General features: G+C 36.7%; 1 protein-coding gene across 1 annotated transcript in view; it reads right to left on the bottom strand.

The window, feature by feature from the left end:
• The window catches only part of ITGA2 (integrin subunit alpha 2), a 112,453-nt gene that overhangs the window by 58,737 nt on the left and 32,007 nt on the right, over positions 1–21,709 (bottom strand). Inside the window, exons 3-7 of the mRNA XM_088023509.1 lie at positions 11,861–11,970; positions 10,816–10,907; positions 7,694–7,808; positions 7,395–7,522; positions 4,433–4,581 (exon numbers count right to left, since the gene is read on the bottom strand). Coding sequence (XP_087879635.1) covers positions 4,433–4,581; positions 7,395–7,522; positions 7,694–7,808; positions 10,816–10,907; positions 11,861–11,970 — 594 coding nt within the window. The remainder of the gene's footprint in view (positions 1–4,432; positions 4,582–7,394; positions 7,523–7,693; positions 7,809–10,815; positions 10,908–11,860; positions 11,971–21,709) is intronic.

Consider the following 21,709-nt stretch of genomic DNA (forward strand, 5'->3'; position numbering starts at 1 on the left):
TGGAGATCTTTCCACATAGGCACATACAAAGCTCTCTCTCTCTTTTAAGATTTTTATTTATTTATTTGAGAGAAAGAGCAAGAGAGAGTGCACAATTAGTGAGGTGGGAAGGGGCAGAGGGAAAGGGAGAAGCAGACTCCTGCTAAGCAGGGAGTCCAATGTTGGGCTCGATCCCAGGACCTCGAGATCATGACCTGAGTCAAAGGCAGATGCCTAACTGACTGAGCTACCCAGGTGCCTCCAAAGCGCTCTTTTTAATGGCTGCATAATATTTCATTATTTGGGGGTAACTGTAGTTTAACCAATTCTCCATTATTGTGCATTTAGGCCACTTTGAGTTTTACAAGTAATGCTGTAATAAATGTCCTTGTGTATATATCTTGGCATACTTTTCCAAATGTATCAGTAGGATAAAATCTTAGTAGTGAAATTACTAGGCCAAAAGATTTACACATTTCAAACTTTGAAAGATATTGCAAAATTGGACTCTAAAAATTTCTACCAATTTGTATTTCTATAATGTAAAAGAATGCAAGTATCTCCATCTCCTTTCCTTAACAATGAGAATTATTAAACTTTTAAATTATGGACATTCTGATAAGTGAGACTATATAATTGTCTTAATATGTGGTTTTTTTCATTATGAAGAGATAATGAATATTTTATGTTTATTAGCCATTTGTAGTTTTTCTCTATGAACTCTTGATTTTTCTTTATCTTTGACCATTTTTCTTTGTATTATTCATTATTTTCTAATTAGAAAATCATCTTTTTTCGAATGGATAAAGAAGATGTGGTATATATATATAATGGAATATTATGCAGCCATCAAAAAGAATGAGCTCTTGCCATTTGCAATGACGTGGATGGAACTGGAGGGTGTTATGCTGAGTGAAATAAGTCAATCAGAGAAAGACATGTATCATATGACCTCACTGATATGAGGAATTCTTAATCTCAGGAAACAAACTGAGGGTTGCTGGAGTGGTGGGGGGTGGGAGGGACGGGGTGGCTGGGTGATAGACATTGGGGAGGGTATTGCTATGGTGAGCGCTGTGAATTGTGCAAGACTGTTGAATCACAGACCTGTACCTCTGAAACAAATAATACAATATATGTTAAAAAAAAAAAGAAGAAGATAGCAGGAGGGGAAGAATGAAGTGGGGGAAATCAGAGGGGGAGACGAACCATGAGAGACGATGGACTCTGAAAAACAAACTGAGGGTTCTAGAGGGGAGGGGGTGGGGGGATGGGTTAGCCTGGTGATGGGTATTAAAGAGGGCACGTTCTGCATGGAGCCCTGGGTGTTATACACAAACAATGAATCATGGAACACTACATCAAAAACTAATGATGCAATGTATGGTAATTAACATAACAATAAAAAATAAAAAAAGAGAAAATCATCTTTTTCATATATATCACAAATATTTTCCTCAGTTCATTAATCTTTTTAAATTTCAGTGGTATTACGTCTGTATGTAAATTGCATATTTTGACATCAATTTTATTAGTTTTTTATGTGTATTCTTTTATATTTGACATGGTATTTTAAAAGGACCTCTTATCTCTAGACTTGTTTCTTTAATTTCCCAAGTTTCTCATAGTCCCTTAATAATTACATTTTCTTAGATTTAAATTTTGGTGCAGCTGAAATTTATTTTGATTCAAGGAATGAGTCAGGAATTCAGCTTTATTTTGTTTCTAGATCGGTATCCAGTTGTCCAACAAGTTTTTTCCTGTCTATTGGATTCCCCTGTTGCACATTCTTTCTGGAGAATGCCACCCACTCCTTCGGACTACCTACCTCCTCTATGGTGACACCTTAAAGTCTACATCTATTTCCATTCATCTCTCCTATTTCATATTTATACATTCAATGCCTGCTGAATATTTTCACCTGAATGTGCAAGGGACACTTTAATTTCAACATGTTTAAAACTGAGAATATCATTTTATTCCCTAAAGCCTTCCTACATAACAGAATGTTGAAGTGTAGAAAAATATTTCATATTTGTTACCCAGACAAATTTGAATACAGTACTCACATGAAATACTTGTTGAGTGAATTATATTCTTTATGACACATGGTAGAATTCATTTATGATTATAAGATTTCTGAGGGTAGAAACTGTGCCTCATTTGTTCTGATTAACTTCAGGTCTTGGAATAATAAATCATAACCATACACAGTCAATGAAATAAGATAAATGGAAAATGGCAATATTTACTAAAAGAGTGTCAGAATTCTATTTGATGTTGTAAAGAAACAGACCAAAAACAAAAAAAAAAAAAAAGGAAGAAAAGAAAAGAGAAGAAAAACTTCTGGAAGGTGTGAGTAAGAAGTTAGGTGATTCTCCTAACAATGGAAAGGCTTTGATTAGCTTGGGAAATAGTGGTAAGAGCAAGATGATGGTACAGGAGAGAAAACCAAAGGTCTGAAAAGATGATAAAAGCCCAAAAGTCACATCTTAACAGACAGTGGCCATTCTTTTTGTGAGGAGATCTTAACAGGTCCCTGACTCCTTCCAGGGAAAAATACCACATCCATACTTCCTGCTGAAAACACAGGCCCTCTGCAGTTTGTAGCTCCTTCTAGGCCATTCTCCATGTCAACCTACTGTTCCTCTGAGTCTAGTTTACTAGGTCATAAAGGGCACTTTGTCCGTTGGCAACTGACCTATTGACTGGCCACAGCCTGTGAAATGGTGTGGCCCACAAGAACATCTCAATAGGGACAACAGAGATTAACCAAATCAATCCACTTGTAAGAAATCCACTTTTGAGACATATAGGGAAAGTCACCAGTGGATAGAAACAGCAACTAGAATATACACCCAGAAAAAAAGAGGGGCAGATAAATAGGAAATGCAGAAATAGGAAAGACAGGATACACGGTGACTGACCAGATATGTGCTACTAAGGAAGAACAAAAAGAATAAAGAAAACCTACCAGTGCTTACTTTGAATGACTGGGGGGAAGGGCAGTAGCATGAATCAAAATGGAAAAGTCATGAGCATGGGTAGGGAAAAGAATAAGGCTGGTTTAGGATGTATTGAATTTGATAAGTGAGCCAACATTCCAAATTAAAGATCTCCAGCATCAGCTGGATGCCTGTGTGAATTCTGGGAGAGAGTTCAGAGCTGACCACATAGCAATGTGGTGACCTACACAGGGCTAATGGAGAAGCCATGAGAGTGGAGACAATGCCTAAGAGGAAAGGGAGACAAAAAAAGAGGCCTCTGTTTAGTGAAGAAAAAATAGGAAAAGGAGCCAATGAAGAGGCAAAATTGTTGACAGAAAGTTGGCAGGGATTCTAAAAGTTTGTGATGTCATGGCAACTGGGGCTGAAATGGCCGTGTGTGCTCATCAGCAGCAAATAGTGAGGGAAGCTAAAGAGGATGAAGTTTGAGGCAGGACCACTGGGTTGCTGGCTGATGAAGAGGCCCATGCTTACCTGGTGGCAAGCCATGTGTTTCAAGGAAGTGGAGGGAGGGAGTAAAGACGATTTTTCAAGGAATATGGTAGTGGAAGGAAGAAATACACAACACAGTGACAAAGGCAGCAAGTAGGTTTAAGGGAAGGTGAAGTTATTTTTCTCATTTACTTTTTAAGAATAGGAGAATCTTTAGCATTTTTGTAAAGGTATGTGATTAAAACAGAGTGAAGATGAACGCAGGAGTGCTGAGAAAATAGAGAAACTGAGCTAAAAATTAAAAGCGTTGCACAGTGGTAACATTCACATTGCCCTGGGTTGTAATAAACATAGTGAACCCAATCCATTTAACTCGGACTCCTAGGTCGTTAACATTTAAGATTCTATGACCCTTCTTAATATGCATGAAGTCCTCCATTAGCTAAAGTAGTTTGTGGCCTTGATAAATATTAACAAATAATTGCAGATTGCTCCATTTCCTACTTAATCTAAGGTCTTTTAATGTCGTTTCATCTACTTCATATACAATCTTTATTTTTTTTAAAGATCTTATTTATTTATTTGACAGAGAGAGAGAGAGACAGCGAGAGAGGGAACACAAGCAGCGGGAGTGGGGGAGGGAGAAGCAGGCTTCCCGCGGAGCAGGGAGTCCGATGTGGGGCTCGATCCCAGGACCCTGGGATCATGACCTGAGCCAAAGGCAGACGCTTAACAACTGAGCCACCCAGGCATCCCGCATATACAATCTTAAAAAAAAAACATGGAATATCTTTTAAAAGTCCTAGAAATCAAAGATTTTAAAATTTCATTTCCTGTTGCCTTTTCAAAGTGTTCAAGTAACAGAACGTTTGAACTTTTCTTCTTTATTACTTCTGATTTAAGTGTAAGTGCCAGGTACGTTATTTTTGTCTTTTCTTTCTTTTTTTTTTTTGTCTTTCTTACTTACAAGCACTTCTATTTTATCAAAATATTGGGCTATTAGCATCATAACTTACTTTGCATATTGAATTGCTTTGAATGTATTTGTGAGGTCTCCACCATACTGGTATGTCTGGGATGTTGCTTCAATCATTTCAGCTTTGGTTTTGAAAGTGTTCAGGTTAAATACAACTCTTGGATTGTTGGCATACTGAATTAACCCCACCTTCAAGAAAGCAGAAGTTCATTAAAGCTTTGTCATTAAGTTATAAATAATTTCTAATTAACCAATATAATCAAAATCAAAAGTGCATCTGGATGTGGGCTGATAGTATAAGGGAATCATTTCCAATTTTGTTCTTAAGAATAGATATTTTTCTTCCAATAGAATGACTTCTTTGTTAGAGGCTGTCAGTATACAGCAGCAGTACTTCTTGATAAGCAAAATGAGGTCCTATCTGGTATAATTTGGTTCTCAAGAGTAATAGTTATAGATTTTCAACTATAACAGTTATAGATTATCTAGTAATAGATTTTAAAGCAGTGTCTTGTAATATTTTAATATGGATAAATATTAGAATAAAGTTCATAACAAGAAGATTAAATGACATAAATTTTCTAATTAACAATGGCTATAAGCAAGTAAACAATTATAAGCAGTCATAGATGGAAGCTAACAGCTCATCAACTGAGAATACTTGCATATTAAACAAAGAATTAGATTTGAATACAAAAAACCCAAAACAAGACAGTGAGCTAATCACAGTCAATTTATTGTTCTGGATTTCCTCTAATCACAGACTTCAGCATTTTTGGAAGAAACCTGCCATATGAGCATGTGGGCAAGAAGTTTCTGGCCTTCAGATGCCATTAGGGAGAGTCTTATTTGAAAGACCTGACAGACAGAACAACTTCTGAACAAGATTCTGGGGCACATATCGTAATCCTTTAGATCAAGGAGGCCAAACACTTCTATTAACATCCTGTTCTCAGCCTTGAAATCATCCTCTATGCCTACGAGTTGGGGGCTTTCAGAACAGGAAGTGGCAATAGGAGATTAGTGGTAAAAAGGTCTCTAAAATAGAGGTCAGTCTGTAAGGAAGGTGGAAGGTGCAAGGCCTGGATTTCTGAGTTCAATCAGCTACTTTTGCTAGGAAGCAGTCAAGTAGGTTAGGAAGATGTGAAAAATATGATATTGCTGGAGCCTTCTCCTTAGGATAGGATATAAGACTTGAGAGAGAGGATGGATCAAAAATAACTCTAAGGATTTAAAAGTCTAAAATGAGAGGAAGATGTTAGTAACTCCCATGACAGCCCCAGAGCTTCGGTGTGAGAAAGGGGAGCGATGCATAGAAGACTCAAAGAAATGTAGTATATTAGGACTTACAGAATGGTCAAATTTAGATTGGAAGAAAAGGAGACTTTGTAAAGCACCTCTAGAGATGAAGATGCATTGGGGTAGGAAGACAAGGAGAGGAAGGTCATAAATTCCTTGCGAGAGACTATGAAATAGAGTAAATCTTGTAATGGGGGTAATCCATTTAGAGACAGATAAAATAAGCAGATAATTAGGAAAACTTCTCTTATGATGGGCCCGAAGATGGTACTATACAGAAATCAGTGCCATACACGGTCTTTTTAAAAAAGATTTTATTTATTTGAGAGAGAGAGCACGAGCTGGGGAGAGGCAGAGGGAGAGGGCAAGGAGACTCTCCGCTGAGCATGGAGCCTGCCATGGGGCTTGATGTGGGGCTTGATCCCAGGACCCTGAGATCATGACCTGAGCTCAAGTCAGACACTTAACTGACTGAGCTACCCACGTGCCCCTACACTTAGTCTCATTCACAGAATTTTCACACAGTGAAACCTCCAAAGTTTCAGTGGACATTAGTGTCCTTTAGGTATTGAAAAGCAATGTCAATGGGGAAAACATATAATAATATTTTATAATACTGAACAGGGAAGCAGCAAATCAAATTTCAATATAGCTAACTGCAAAGTATTTAGGGGGAAATGTTCCAACAATTGTTACTAGATGTTGGACACTAGGGTCTCAGATGACAGGAACAACCCAAAAACATACACTGGTAACTGTGAACTGGTTCCTGTTGATTCTGGTTCAATGTGCTTCTACAACCAGAATGAGCCATGAAATGGCAAATCCAATAAAAAAGAAAGAAAAAAGACCCAAAACTTTAACAATAAATGCTATTCGGTTTTTGGAAAGTGAGAAGCTTCTGTTCCTGAGTTTTGGATGCCTATCTCAAGAAGATAGAAAAGCAAATTAAAGACTCGTTAAAACACAGGCAGCTACACAAAATTATTTAAAAGACGTGTCCTGTGTAAAAAAGGAAGGATAGACTAAAATATGATAAAAGACTAAAAAATAATAAAAGATAGGATTATACTTCTTTATAAAAAAATCCCAGAATTCAAGGACAATTATTTTACCAACAAACAAAAAGAAATTATTAGTCCAAGCGGCTGTCAAGAAAAAATAATACAGGATTTTAAAATGTATTAATAAATTCATGAGTTATAGGAGGGAAAAATAAGCAACTAAAGAGGATTAAAATGCTATATCCTAGGGATGCCTGGGTGGCTCAGTCAGTTAAGCATACGACTGTTGATTTCAGCTCAGGTCATGATCTCAGTGTTGTGAGATCGAGCCCTGAGTCAGGCCCTGTCCTGGGCGTGGAGTCTGCTTGAGATTCTCTCTCTCTCTCTCTCCCTCTCCCTATGCCCCTCCCCCCACTTCCATTCTTTCTCTCTCTCTTTCTCTCACACACACAAAAAATGCTCTATCCCACATCCGATGCTTGTGTCAGAAATAAAAGTCTCAAATCTCAAAAACCAGCACTGGGCAAAGTCATAGACAGAACAACTCAATGTAGTACAAGTTTCAATTAACTGTCAAGATTACCATTAAATGCATTTAATATGGGGATCTGAAAAATACAAAAATTAAGATGTCATAGCTAACAATATTTTCTCAGAAAGAAAGCTGTGGGTTAGTGTATGTATTATTCAAATCCATACCTGTGTTTTCTTGGGGCCTATATCCAGGCCTTGGACAAATTTTTCCAAAAAATTCTTTACTGCATCCCAGGGATAAATACTGTTCGATTCATCACACACAACCACAACATCTATGAGGGAAGGGCAGGCTACACAGGAAAAATGAAAGAAACAGATTTCCATAGGTAATTCAGTCTTCACACTCATATGCAAATGGAACAAAGTAAAATGGACTTGAGGAGTTGGGTGGCACTTGATAAATCCCGCCTTCCCCCTTCATATAAGGCATAGCTCAGACCCTCTGCACATTCATCACTTACTCTGAACTGCAGGTGCAAAGCTGGTCAAGAGCTGAAAATCGGGACTGACGTCAGAACAAACCCCAGTTGTGTAATATTGACTTCCACACTGCTGTGCCCACAGGGGACCACACGTCTTTAGAGAAATGAGAGCAATGACAAAACATATGGAAAACATGAGTCCTCTACGTCTCCATTGGTAAAACTCAGAGATCATTTCTATGATTTTACCAGATACTAGGAATTGTCAACTCTTGTAACTAACAGGTCAAAAAAAAAAAAAAAAAAAAAAGCCTCTGAAAGAAAGTGTCTCAGAAAGAAATAGCAACCAGAAGTAAGGGAGAAAGAAGGTGGCAGCTGGGCTGGGAGGCAGGTGTTGATGGTGCAGGGAGAAGCCCCTCTGGTCACCCCCCAAGCTAGGGAAAGCGGGTGCTTTCCTTCCTCTTTGGTCTCTCAGTTACCTGGGCCTCAGGGGCTGAATCTGTAAATGAGGATAATCACACCTATTATCTTTTAAGGTTGTTGTAAAGATTAAGTGGGTCTATAGATATAAAACCTTTAGAACAGTGCAGGGTAAATAGCAAATGCTACATAATTGTGAGCCAGCATCATTGCTATTATTATCCTTGAACAAAGATTATACCATTCACCGATACTACTATGCTCTCTATCTACTACCTCTTATAATATTCAGCAGAAACCCACAAGCCCCAGGGCCAGGCAGGAACCTAGGAGTGTTCTGGGCTGATATAGACGCCATGATGAATGAAGAACCCAGGGGCAGCCACCATGGCTCTTGCCCATTGCCAGCCTTGCCAGATCTTTCCAATTTTCAAGGAGAGCCTGAGAGGACAAATTCTTTGTGCAAATTCAGTTAACAAAAAGAACAAACTCTATGGGCTCAACAAACACAATGATGTTCATGAACTGCCAGTTTCTGACTTTGTTCTAAAGTATTTATTTGAGGACTTCTGATCCCCCTTTTTGTACTACATAAAACCTTCGGTCATCCAAGCTACCACTTGTCTTCCTGCCCACATCAGACATACTAAAATTCTTCATAGTCCCATCAACCCAGCCTTAGATCTCTCTTTTTCAGCAGCCCTTGAATGCCAAGAACTCCTGCTTCAGTTGTGATTAAATCACACAGAAAACGCTACACTAATAATATTAAAATTGCTAGATGTAAAAGGACAAAAATGGGAAAGAGAAGTCTAGTCAAGATCTTAAAGAGCACCTACAAAGTTTAGCATTAGGTAAAGCTGTGGATCAATTATTAAAGCTTAACAAAAAAGTGTGAACTTGCAAAAAGCAATTGGAAGAATAAAAGGGAATTTATTTGACCCAGTTTAATTGTTGGTTGCTCGAAGGAAAAGCAACTGTGGTCATATTTCATGCTCAATGAATAAGCCATAGTTCTTCCTCCTATAAAACTGGTTCATTTTGCCAATTAGTTAGGGGACAGTCGCGATTGATGGCTTTGGCTAGTTTACCAAATAACAGATACCAATTATTGATTCCTATATCCCCATTCCCAATTGTTTTTTTTTTAAATCACCTTGAAAAACAGTAACTTGTGAAATAGTCAAGATTTTTTTTTTGTTTTAAAAGCAATGGAAAACAGCATTTAAAAGTTGAAATTAGAATATGCCAATTGTTAATGCCAGAACTACATTCCTGCTTTAAGCCCAGAACTTAAGAAGTTTCAAAAAAATGTGATGATTGTCAGTCTTTTCCACATAATTCTTAAGAGTATCTTAAGATTTTGACCTTTTAGGTATGTAAAGGAAGCTTTGGCTTTTTTTTCTTTCTTTTTTTCCTCTCTCTCTCTCCCTCCCTCCCCCTTTGTGCCTTCTCTGCTTGCTACATTGATTGTTAAATTAATCTCTTAAATTCTCTAGCAATTTTAAATTACTTTACCTGAAGATACACATTAAAATTTTTGAAGCACAACCTGTAATCCCTATATCTCAATATGTTCCTCTCCCTGAATTTATTCAACCTTAAAAACAAACAAGCAAACAAAAAAGAAAAGAGGAAAGCAACCATATTATAAAGACTTTAGGATATCATAAACCGTGAAGATTCATTGCAATATTCATTTTGCTTTGAATTACACATATTATAAGCGATACCTGATGTTTGAATACCAATGTCTGAATACTAGTATCTATTAGGAAAAGTAGAATGACATTGTTAAAAATTGATTATATTTTTTAGAATAATTTAGTTATTATACACATAGGCTTTTAAGTTAGCATGTCAATCATATAGACATAACTAATGTAAAGTTAAATTAAGCGTTCTATAGCTATTTTAACAGGGTGATATAACTAGGATCATCCATGAGCTGGTGGAAACGTCTAATAAAATTGGGTTTTTATTTGCCTTAAAATTTCTTTGGTATGTGATGGTTTTCATTTTTTAATATAGTCAGATATTTTCAACAATTTCCTATATTATTTCTCCTGTTAGTTCTAAGCTCAGAAATTTTTCCCTCTTTCAGAAAATTTCCATTTTCCTCCAGTTTTTAATATTAACTCTTTAATTCACTTGAAAGCATATTTGAATATATAAGTTATTAACCAATTAATTGTCCCTAGACCTCTTGTCAAAGAAGGTATGTTTTTTTCTCACTGATTTGTGATCCTTTCCTCAGCATTCTAGAAACTAAGTGAGAGTAAACACTAATATGAAATAAGAAGAGACCAAGCCATGACTTAGATGATATCAGATTTACCAACAGTTACAGCAAAGGATTCAAGACAGAAATACTCTTCAGCTTTGAAATCCACTCTCTGAATTAGCAGTACCTAGCTTGAATGTTCCTATGGGAAGGAGAAATGAGACCTGGAGTTCTGCTATTATCAACAAATGCTAAGGGTACTTTCCAAGGGCAAAGAATCGGTGTTCCTGTGTTGCTTTTTTCTAAGACATTCCTGGCAACTCTTTTGCTGAATATCTTAAGAAGTCTATACATCAATAGATGGGCATTTCATGTTGGATATCCACAATGGATGATTTATCCAAAAGCAAACTCTAATATTTAAGTGTCAAGATTTGATTTGATAGGTGGGATGGTGAGAAGACACTAACTTCATACTTTCTTGAAACAGATGGGAATTTGAAAGGTAAACACTCACGAGAAATCCTCCAGTGCCCATGTTCCTTGTGAGAGTCAAGCCAAGGCTCATGTTGGTTTTCATTTCAGTAACATTGGGAATGCTTGTGGCAGCTTTCAAAGGGAAAAATATTTTAAAAAGTGAATAAATCTTCACCATTTATTTAAACTTGTTTAAAAAAAGACCCACACACTGATGTTTATGTGTAGCACTGAATTTAGTGTCATATATCCAGGTACTCACATTATATAATCACATGTAAAGAAAGGAGGGGCCTTCAGTGATCTGGTAGCTTGTACGCTTAAATGAGTGAGGTTACAGAATGTCAGATATTAGGGGGTGGTGTCTGTAAAGGGCATGACTTATAGGCATTTAAATTTAAAATTTTTAAAAACAAAATGCTGGCCAAACAATACACACCTGAGGACACAATTTGGTCTACAATTTGCCAACCTACTATTTTCAAGGTCACAACAGCTCCATCTAACGTTTTATTATGGATCAGGAAAAAAAAAATCCTTAAAGTGTTATAAAAAAATGCATACAGTAGAATCTGGTCCAAAACATTAATGGCTGAATTTTAAAAGGAAATCATGAGACTAGCCATGTAAAATAATAAATACAAACAATTACAAAGTATTCCAAATAGTGACAATTTTTTTTATTAGAATGCAACAGAGTGTTTCTCAGCATCTCTAACAGCAACACTAGTATTGACAGGTCTATACCTAATGGTTTGTTTTGAGGAGGGAAAGAGGTATGGTTAGACTTAGATATCTATAAATAATCAGCAAAATAATCCTAAACATTAATGGAAACTGGTCCACAGTCTGGGGGTAGATGGTCCAAGAGGCAGCACATTTCTCATGTATCTTATTAAATCAGGTCTTTAAGCTGTGTTGGAAATTTGGATACAATTGGACCCCATATGACTAAAGATAATAAAGGCAAAAAAGCTGTCTATATTTCTTCAAGACAATGATTGATTTTGTTATTTTTTAAATTAGAGTTACATCAAATGAGATCTTATTATTTGTAAAAAGTCATATTGCTAATTACTACTTACTTTCCAAATTCAGTTTTTCACATGTAGCACTGGACAGATCAACAGGACATTTATACACATCTCCCATTCGGTTCTCAGGAAAGCCACTCCAAGGTGAACCGACTAGTAACCTAGAAATAGGAATTATTTTTCATTAGATATAAAATGTTAGTATAGTTTCTTAAAGTTTAAAACTGACCACAAAACAATGAAAAAATCCCCACATTTAATTTCAATCTTAATAAGAAAATAGTTCATATTTGTTCAGTTATAATTTGTTCTTTTTCCTTTTCTCTTAGCTGATCAAGATTCTTAATGAATATTTGCATACAGTATAGAAATATAATGCAGGCCACAAATGTGATCTGCATATGTAATTTAAAATTTTCTAGTAGTCACATTAATACAATAAAAAGCAGAGGTGAAATTCACTTAAATAATATATTTTATCTAACTTGATATACCAAACTAGTATGCAATCATTATAAATAAAAATTATTAATGAGCTATATGACATTCTTTTTTCCATACCAAGTCTTTTGAAATTCAGTGTGTATTTTTTACTCAGAGCACAAATCAGTACGGAGAAGTAACATTTCAAGTGCTCAGTAGCCACATGAGGCTAGTGGCTGCCATATTGGTCAGCACAACTTTAAAGAATGAAACAAGATTAAAACAAAAACAAAAACTAACATTTGTTGAGTGCTTTTCTTGTCCTAAGTATTTTCATATGTTAATTTACTTAGGGAACAGATGAGTTATCTAAGTGGTTTTACTGTTTATTGTCTATATAAGAGGATCCTTAGCAAAAAACACAAAGCAAATATACTGTGGAGCTTTCTTTATGTGTAATGTGTTTGTAGCCAGAACACAGGATGCAGAGTTTGGAGACTGGTGCTCCCATCCTCCTTTTGGATAGTTTCATTTCCTACAAAACTTGTCCAACTAGAGACTAAATGTTTCCCTGTGGAGCCACTCACCTAACATTTCTGGTTACAAAAGAATGGACAGAAAGAGTCCATGTAAACAGTCTGACCTTCAGAATCTATAGTAGGTTAATTACTCAGCAGCATTCAGTTACTAAGGAAGCATATTTGATTCAATGTTTTTTTTCCCTGTCAAGGTTGGCAGATTAGATGAAACTTAAATTCTTTCATGAGCATTCTGCAAAATATATTTTATCATTGTTGATTAAACAACATGTGTGCCTTACACTAAGTGCCACAATGGATACAAAAAAGACTAAGGTGCACCTCTGTCTACTACATCTAGTAAAACTATTTAAGATACATGACAAGTAAAACAATAACAATACAAATGAACAGAAAGATATAAATAAGTTCCTCTCTGGAACAAACGTTAAAATGGTCAGAGGATGCAAAAATGGATGTTGAAAGATGAAGGTGGCAGTTATCATTCTCAGCAGAGGGAAGAGTGTGAATAGTCATGGAAAGAAGAAAACACCAATTATTTTGAAAGACAGTTAATGATTCACACAGTAAGTGAGAGCTAAGTGTAACTGATTTTGATACCCAAGCTCTTAACCCTTAGTTTATTCTCCTTCCTCTTAGCTGCACAAAGGCCTGGCATAGGGCCTAGATTGGGAAAACTACCAGGACAAATGGGCTGCGTTCCAGAATAATCAAAGAGTGGATCTGGAAACTGATGGTCAGGCCACGTCTACCGTGATGAGGGTGTGGCTGTGTGGTGTGTAAGGAGGCTATGGACAGGAAGGACACCAGCCAAGGTCAACTTGTAAGAGCACATCTACACTGTGGGCCCAGGCTGTACTGTTCATAATGTAGGTAAGGGCAGATCATGTTCAAATAGTACTAAATGTGGTAATTTGGGTGACTTTCATTATGCACATTTTCCATCCATCCTCACCAGCCCAAGGGCAAGAAACACACTTAAGAGTAAAAGTTAAGTGTTCCTTATCTAAAATTTAACCATCTTGTTCTTCAGAGTCTTCAGCAAAGCACCATCATGGAGTTACCTACTTCTCAATGAGAAGGCTCAAAAGGCTACTTGCTGTCTCCTCTTGACTAAGTGCTCCCTGGACACACCTCTCCGCCTCACTTCCTCCAACCTCACCAAAGAATTCGGGATTTGATAGTCTCACATTCAGGAGGGGGTATGACATCTCCACTACTGCTGTGAGAGCTGTGGCCTCCTACATGAATCAAATGGGAAGAAGAGAGAAGAAGAAACATCTGCACAACTGTGTGCCTCGTAACAAAAAGGATGTGATAGTACTTGTAAATCTCTCAAAGAAAACATGTAAATCTCTGGCAGTATGATGCCATATTAAACTCTTAACACAAGACAGCAGGTAACAGTGGAAAACCAGATCATCTTGGTAACTGGTAAAGAACCAGGGTGTCCTCATCATATATGACTGACTCATTCTTTCAATATGGTGAACCACATTAGTTAGTAGCCTCCAGGTCACGCTAGTGACTACAGAGAATGTTTCAAAGACCCTGTTAACTCCCTTATTGGCAACATTTCCAGTAGACTCTCCTCGCTTCTACCCACAGGTCTCGGTGAAATCCTGGTTCCTGACAATTCATCCTCATAAGGAAAGGCTATGACATCACCAGTGGCTACTCCAAGGGAATTGTGACATTCTTATATTAATCAGACAGGAAGATGAGGGAGGCTGGTATATTTATCTATACAATCTTATGTAATCAGCTGTAACAGGAAGAAACATGCCAGGAGAAAATGTTACAAGGGTGGAGAATCGGATAGGTGAGTGAGTAAACTCTGCTGCAGGATGGTAAAACTTCTTTGAAGGAATGGATTTAACATAATCACAACCAGACAAAAGAGCTGCATGAACAGTTGTGTGTGCTGATTCTCAAAACAAAACAAAATCCCAAGATATAAACTCTCTTTCCTACAGTGAAACTGGGAATTCTTCCAAGATGACTTAAAAATAACACTTACTGTTCAATTATCTTGTGGGGAAATAGTGATTATGTAGAGTTCCAAAACACAGCCAATTTGCCCACCTCCAGTGGAATTCAAAATACTTTGTTTAGTTAGTAAACAGTATTTATGGTGGTGTAGGTAGTTTAAACCCACAATCCAGGGGCTGTTATAAATATCTTCCTTTGGTCTGTGAGTCTATAAACTCTGCAAGTGTTCCTCTAATACTAGCGATTTCTCTAGAGATTATTGACAGAATGTACTTAAAATAGTAGGGCAAAACATGTTTTCTTTGATTCAACAAACGTTTATTGAAATCCTATGGGGCTGAAATTTTGCACAACTCCAGGGGATACCATTTCCATATAAAGAGTGTGCACTGGCCTTGTTAAGTATGCAGCCTGTGAGGCTGTACATGGTGGCTAGACCTACTATGTGCCAGACTTGATTCTAGGCACTGGGGATTCGTCAATGAATAAGTCAGTCAAACATTTCTGGTCTCATGGAGCTGACACTCTAGTGGGGAAAAGACAGACAATAAATTTAATAAGTAAATAAAACATATCATGATGATGATCAGTACTTTATGGGAAAAAGGAGGATAGTAACATGGTGCGGAGGGTGTTATAATCTTTATTAGAAGGGTCAGAGAGGGCCTTACGGAAAAGTTGCTGTTTAAGCAAAGACTCGAAGGAGATGAAGGAGTAAACCATCAGACTCTGGTGGAAGAATACGAGGCTGTGGGAACAGCAAGTGCAAAAGCCCTGTGGTTGGACCACACTGTGTGAGGAAGAATGTGGGAGGAGATGCGGTCAGATTGGTAATGGGGCCAGATCCCATAAGATTGATATGAAATTCTAAGAACATGGCTTTGCCTCTGAGTGACATGAGAAAGCCATTGGAGGGTTTTTTTAACACAGTAATGATGTGATCTGACATATTTCAGAAGGATTTTGAAGACTGCTTTGTTAAGAATTATTGCATTGGGCCAAGGTGAAGCACTTCAGAGGCAAATACAAAATCCAGGCAAGAGGTGATGAGGGGTTCCTACAGGGCTGTGAGAAGTGATCTTATTTTAGATATATTTTGAAGGTAGGGCCATCAGGATTTCTTGAGAGGTTAGTTTTTAAATACACACACCCACACCCACACTCGTGCAAACACGCACACACACGGAGTCAAGGATGATTCCAAGTTTTCTCTACCAAGAAACTAAAAGGAACCAAGTGGTCATGATCAGATAAGGGGGATACTCTCAGTAAAGCAAGATTTTGAGACAGAATGAGCTCAAGAGCTCAGTGTGAGGTATTTTAAGTTTGAGATCTCTATCAGACATCCAAGGGGATATTTTACTTAGGATTAGAAGCCTATTGTTTATAACACATTAATGTAAGAAATTTCAAAGTCTATAGTATATAAATATAAATATTGTTCCTTACATTGTTTAGTTCCAAGCCACTGAGACACAAGGGTTCTGGTGAGTTCTATATAGCTACTTGCTTCCTGCTTGTAATGTAAAAGGAGTTTATGATGCAAAGAAATCACCTGGGAAGACTTCAAGTCTCCAGGAAGGAGGAAGACAGGTAAAGGGAGTTCATTTTTAGCTCCTGGTTGGGAAATACTGTTGTTATAAATTTAATAGTTAAACCCTTTGGCGTGTGTTGAAAGGAAATTTTAGTTTCTCAGCTTCATTATGCTACCTCAGACTCCTTTGGCTGCCAGATTGCTTCCTTAAATAAGGGATGGCTAAACCCTCAAGGTCTTTCAGTTCCCTGATGTGGTGGATGTGGAGTCCACCAGCCTCATTATTGCTAAAACATCTTAAGCCTATTCTGTTTCATAAAAAGCCTGGAAATTAGCTTTTGTACTGTAAACAGATGAATCAAATAAAAGCTGATTCTGTTATGTTGACTCATCCAACATGCAGTTTTCCTAAAGTTAAAATCTTTTGATTTTAATATATCAGTATATCATATATATAAATATATATTTATATATAGCTGATATATTCAATTTAAAGCCTTATGATGATATAAATTCCACATTCTTCGAAGGGAAGGAATGATTTTTAAGACCACCACATTTTTCCAAATCAAAGCCCATGAGTTAGTACCTTTCAACAAGGTGCTTAGGCAGATGGTTGTTTTATCAATGATAAAATTTGGAAAAGCAACATTTATAAAGTACTTTTTGTGTACACTGTCTTCTTTGATCCTTATAAATAGAGGTCAAGTGTTACAACTATTCCTGTTTTCCTATAAAAAACAAGTCTAAGTGTTTAATTGGCAACAAAGTCTAGATCTGCACCTGTGTCCTTTCATTCCAAACCCCTGATTCTTTCTATCATAGTAAGTTCTGCTTAGAACTCTTTTAGAGGACAGGTGTTCATTGTTTGCCCATCCTATTAGCCATAAACAAATTAACAGTTTCCACCCATGCCACTTTGTATTCCCCAAATCCCTCTTCAGATGGAGCTAGACTGATGGAAAAGTTTCAGACAACTGACCACCAGGAAGATGTGCGTGTGTAAGCCCCATTCACTTTTGTAAATGAACTTTGTTCCAGGAACAGACATTCAGGCATTAACACAGTGGAAAGCTTTAAATTATAAGACAAGCTAGTGAGGCATGGAGAATTTTCACAGATCACTGAAGGTCTCCAGACATTTGGGAGTAGCAGATCTATCCCCTATGCAAGCCACAAAAGATGTGACTTGCACACAAAACACACAAGTGTGTTTGTGTGTGTTTGTAGGTATACACACAAATTTGTGTCCAGAGAGGGGGAAGGGAGAAAGAAGTCAGAGCTGGGGATATTTAAAGTGCCTTTTCTACTATAGATTTTTACTTATGAAAATAACAGAAACCATGGAAAAAATTTAGCCATAAAGATTATTTAAACTTAGTGGAAAAGAAATGGACAACTATGATATAACAAATGTAGGTGGATCAACACCAGGGTGGTCCATGGGGTTCTAAAAGATACTCGGTTCACTATTCTGCCCCTACTGGATGCCTTGAGAAGGTCTTTGTTGATAGGAGACATGATACTTTGCACATCTATATTAACAGTGTTGAGTGATGGTTTCATTATATGGCAACAACATAATAATTACTTATAAAAGTATTAAGTTTTTAGCTTAAAAGTGTAAGATTATTAGAGTCAGACTTCTAATGCCTTTCCAGAATCAAACACTGGACTAAGTTACAAGTTAGTGAAAATAAAATGTAATGAAAGAACAAAAAGGAATATATATGTCATGGGTTTAAAATAAAAGCAAACTCTAAGAATAAACAAAGTAAGCATGTTAAATGGCACTGCCAGGATAACCTAATGGCAAGAGAATTTTATCTTTGGAAAAAGACATAAAGGATGATATTGGCTAATATTTAAAGGCCATAATGAAAGACAAAGACATGATTATTTTGGAAAAGGGATCAGAATAGCATTCTTGGACAAGAAGAAGAAGAAATGGACTGAAGCTAATCCAATATGCATGGAAGCTAATCGATGACAGATGAAAAATGGTTGAGAAACAGGCAGTGGAGAGAAGTAGGGAGGAACTTCTTATTAAAAATCCTGATTTTCTTCCTATGTATTTTTACACAGCACTAAGGAGAGTACTTCACGTATGCATAATGATTTAGTGGTTTTTTTTTTTAACAGTGGATATGATTTATTTCTTTTTTTAAAACAGTGGATATCTATTTGTTTTTTTAAGTTTTTATTGCAATTCCAGTTAGTTAACATGCAGTGTAATATTAGTAATATTAGTTTCAGATGTACAATATAATGATTTCAGAATCACAATATAGTGATTCAACACTTCCATACGTCACCCTGTGCTCATCACCAAGTGCCCTCCTTCATCCCCACCCCTATTTTACCCATCCCCCCACCTCCATGTCCCCTCTCGTAACCATCAGTTTGTTCTCTATAATTAAGAGTCTGTTTCTTGATTTGTTTCTCTTTCTCTCTTTTTTTCCCTTTGCTTATTTTTTTGGTTTCTTAAATTCCACATAATCATGAAATCATACAGTATTTGTCTTTCTCTGAGTTATTTCACCTAGCATTATACTCTCTACAACCATCCATGTCTTTGCAAATGGTAAGATTTCATTCTTTTTTATGGCGGAATAATATTCCACATCTTCTTTATCCATTCATCAATAGATGGACACTTGGGCTGCTTCCATATTTTGGCTATTGTAGATTATGCTGCTATAAGCACAGGGGTGCATGTATCCCTTTGAATTAGTGGTTTTGTAGTTTTTGGGTAAATACCCAGTAGTGTAATTACTGGATCATAGGGTAGTTCTATTTTTAACTTTTTGAGGAACCTCTATACTGTTTTCCAGAGTGGCTGCACCAGTTTGCATTCCCACCAACAGTGCAAGAGGGTTCCCCTTTCTCCACATCCTCGTCAGTATCTGTTGTTTCTTGTGTTGTTGATTTTAGCTATTTGGACAGGTGTGAGGTGATATCACAAAATAGTTTTGATTTGCATTTCCCTGATGATAAGTGATGATGAACAACTTTTCTGTTGGCCATCTGGATGCCTTCTTTGGAGAAATGTCTGTTCATCTCTTCTGCCCATTTTTAAATTAGATTGTTTTTTGGGTGTTGAGTGCCATAAGTTCTTTTTTTTTTTTTTTATAGGCTCCATGCCCAGCATGGAGCCCAGTGTGGGGCCCAAACTCATGACCCTGAGATCAAGACCTGAGCTGAAATCAAGAGTCAGATGCTTAACTGACTGAGCCACCAGGTGCTCCGAGTCTTATAAGTTCTTTATATATTTTGCATACTAACCCTTTATCAGATATGTCATTTGCAAATGCCTTTTCCCATTCAGTATGTTGCCTTTTAGTTTTTTTGATTGTTTCCTTCACTATGCAGAAGGTTTTTATTTTGATGTAGTCCTAATAGTTTATTTTTACTTTTGTTTGCCTTGCCTCAGGAGACATATCAAGAAAAAAATGCTATGGCTGATGTCAAAGAGGTTACTGCCAGTGTTCTCTTCTAGGATTTTGATGATTCCTTGTCTCACATTAGGTCTTTAATCTATTTTGAATTTATTTTTGTGTATGGTGTAAGAGAGTTTCTTTTGCATGTAGCTGTCCAGTTTTCCCAACATCATTTGTTGAAGAGACTGTCTTTTTCCTGCTTTACTGAAGATTAACTGACTATATAGTTGTGGGCTTATTCTGTGGGTTTTCTATTCTGTTCCATTGATCTGTGTGTCTATTTTTGTACCAGTACCATACTGTTTTGATCACTACAGCATTGTAATATAACTAGAAGTCTAGAGTAGTGATGCCTTCAGCTTTTGTTTTCTTTTTCAAGATTGCTTTGGCAATTCAGGGCCTTTTGGGGTTCCATACAAATTTTAGGATTGTATGTTCCAGCTTGAAGAATGCTGTTGGTATTTTGATAGGGATTGCACTAAATGCATAGATTGCCTTGGGTAGTATAGATATTTTAACAATATTTGTTCTTCCAATCTGTGAGCATGGACTATCTTTCCATTTCTTTGAGTTATCTTCAATTTCTTTCATTAGTGTTTTACAGTTTTTCAAGTACAGAAAACTGCACTCTTTGGTTAGACTTATTCCTAGAGTGGTTTAGTGTTTGAAGCGCTTTACTTTTTTTTTTTTTTAACTAAACTACAGATTTTATTTGGATTTCACCAGTGAAGTGCTTTACTTTTATTCTCTCACAAGGTGCTCAAAACATTCCAGTTTGGTAGGAATGGCCCTCTCTTTGTGCTCCAGCAAGGTTGTGTGACTTTTTCAGTCACCCAGCTAGTGGTGTGGAAACTGAGGGTAAAACCCTTGTGCTCTGGCTCCTGACTTACATGACAAATCCCTGTCTATGAGACAATGAAAAGGCAGATGGTAACTGTCATCTCTGTCCAGGCAGAAATTTTAATTCAAAGTACTGAATGAAGTTGATCTTACTTTATAAAGTTTATATGAAATAGAATTAAATATTTTTTATAAATGCCAATTACCTTCTTCCACTCTCAGACTAGGATACTTAAAAAAATATGTACACTTGGAACATCTTATCTCTGTTTTGCATTAATCTATCATATGCACATTACTTCTTAGCTCTGTAATCTTAGGCAAACTACTTAACATTTCCAAGTCCCAGTCCCCTCATTTGTAAAAGGAGTAATAATAGAGCTATTGTGAGTATTATGTGTTCAGCAAAGAGAAAGTACTCAGTACTTTTAAATATTGCAAATATCAGTAAATACCAAGTACTGTTATTTCCAATCTACATATGGCATAATCTTTGATATGTGTTATAGAATTGAATGTTTCTTATTCATCTAAAATTCTCTTCCATATCTCCTATAGACAAGCTGTTATATTTATAACACACATAGAGCTTTATTCATATTTTTCTTAGTTAAAAAGTTAGAACTATAATATAAGCTCATATATAAATGGAATTTTTTATTGGCCATAACACATGTTCATTATATTTCTCTTCTTTTCTTAAGGAACAAGTATGCACTAGTCCTTGCTGACACAAGAAATTACATCTCTCCCACTGGAAATACCCCTTGTTGCCAGAGAGTTTTTGTTACACAAGTGACTGTTCTAAGGTTTTTGAGTCATATAATGAGCTCAGACTATTCATGCAGCAGGCCTTTGGATTAGACAAACAGAGACAGTACATATCACCACAAGCTTCCAGGAAATGACTTTAAACATATCTCAATCCTTTGTATAATTGCTTCTGATAAGAGTTGCATCATCGACATTTGAACATCCTGTGTGTACAATGGGGGCCTCAAAGTGACACAGAAGGGGGAGCAGACCATAGCTTTACTTACAGACAGAGGGGTGCTCTGCTGCTCTGCTTGGGAGTAGTCTTGCATTTAAAATTATGCAGCTTGTTTGAGGCTGTTAAAAAAGCTCTAGAATT

Source organism: Eumetopias jubatus, unplaced genomic scaffold, assembly GCF_037043125.1.
Source record: "Eumetopias jubatus isolate StellerSeaLion01/CBP00866 unplaced genomic scaffold, mEumJub1_p1.0 scaffold_5, whole genome shotgun sequence".
Taxonomy (NCBI): domain Eukaryota; kingdom Metazoa; phylum Chordata; class Mammalia; order Carnivora; family Otariidae; genus Eumetopias; species Eumetopias jubatus.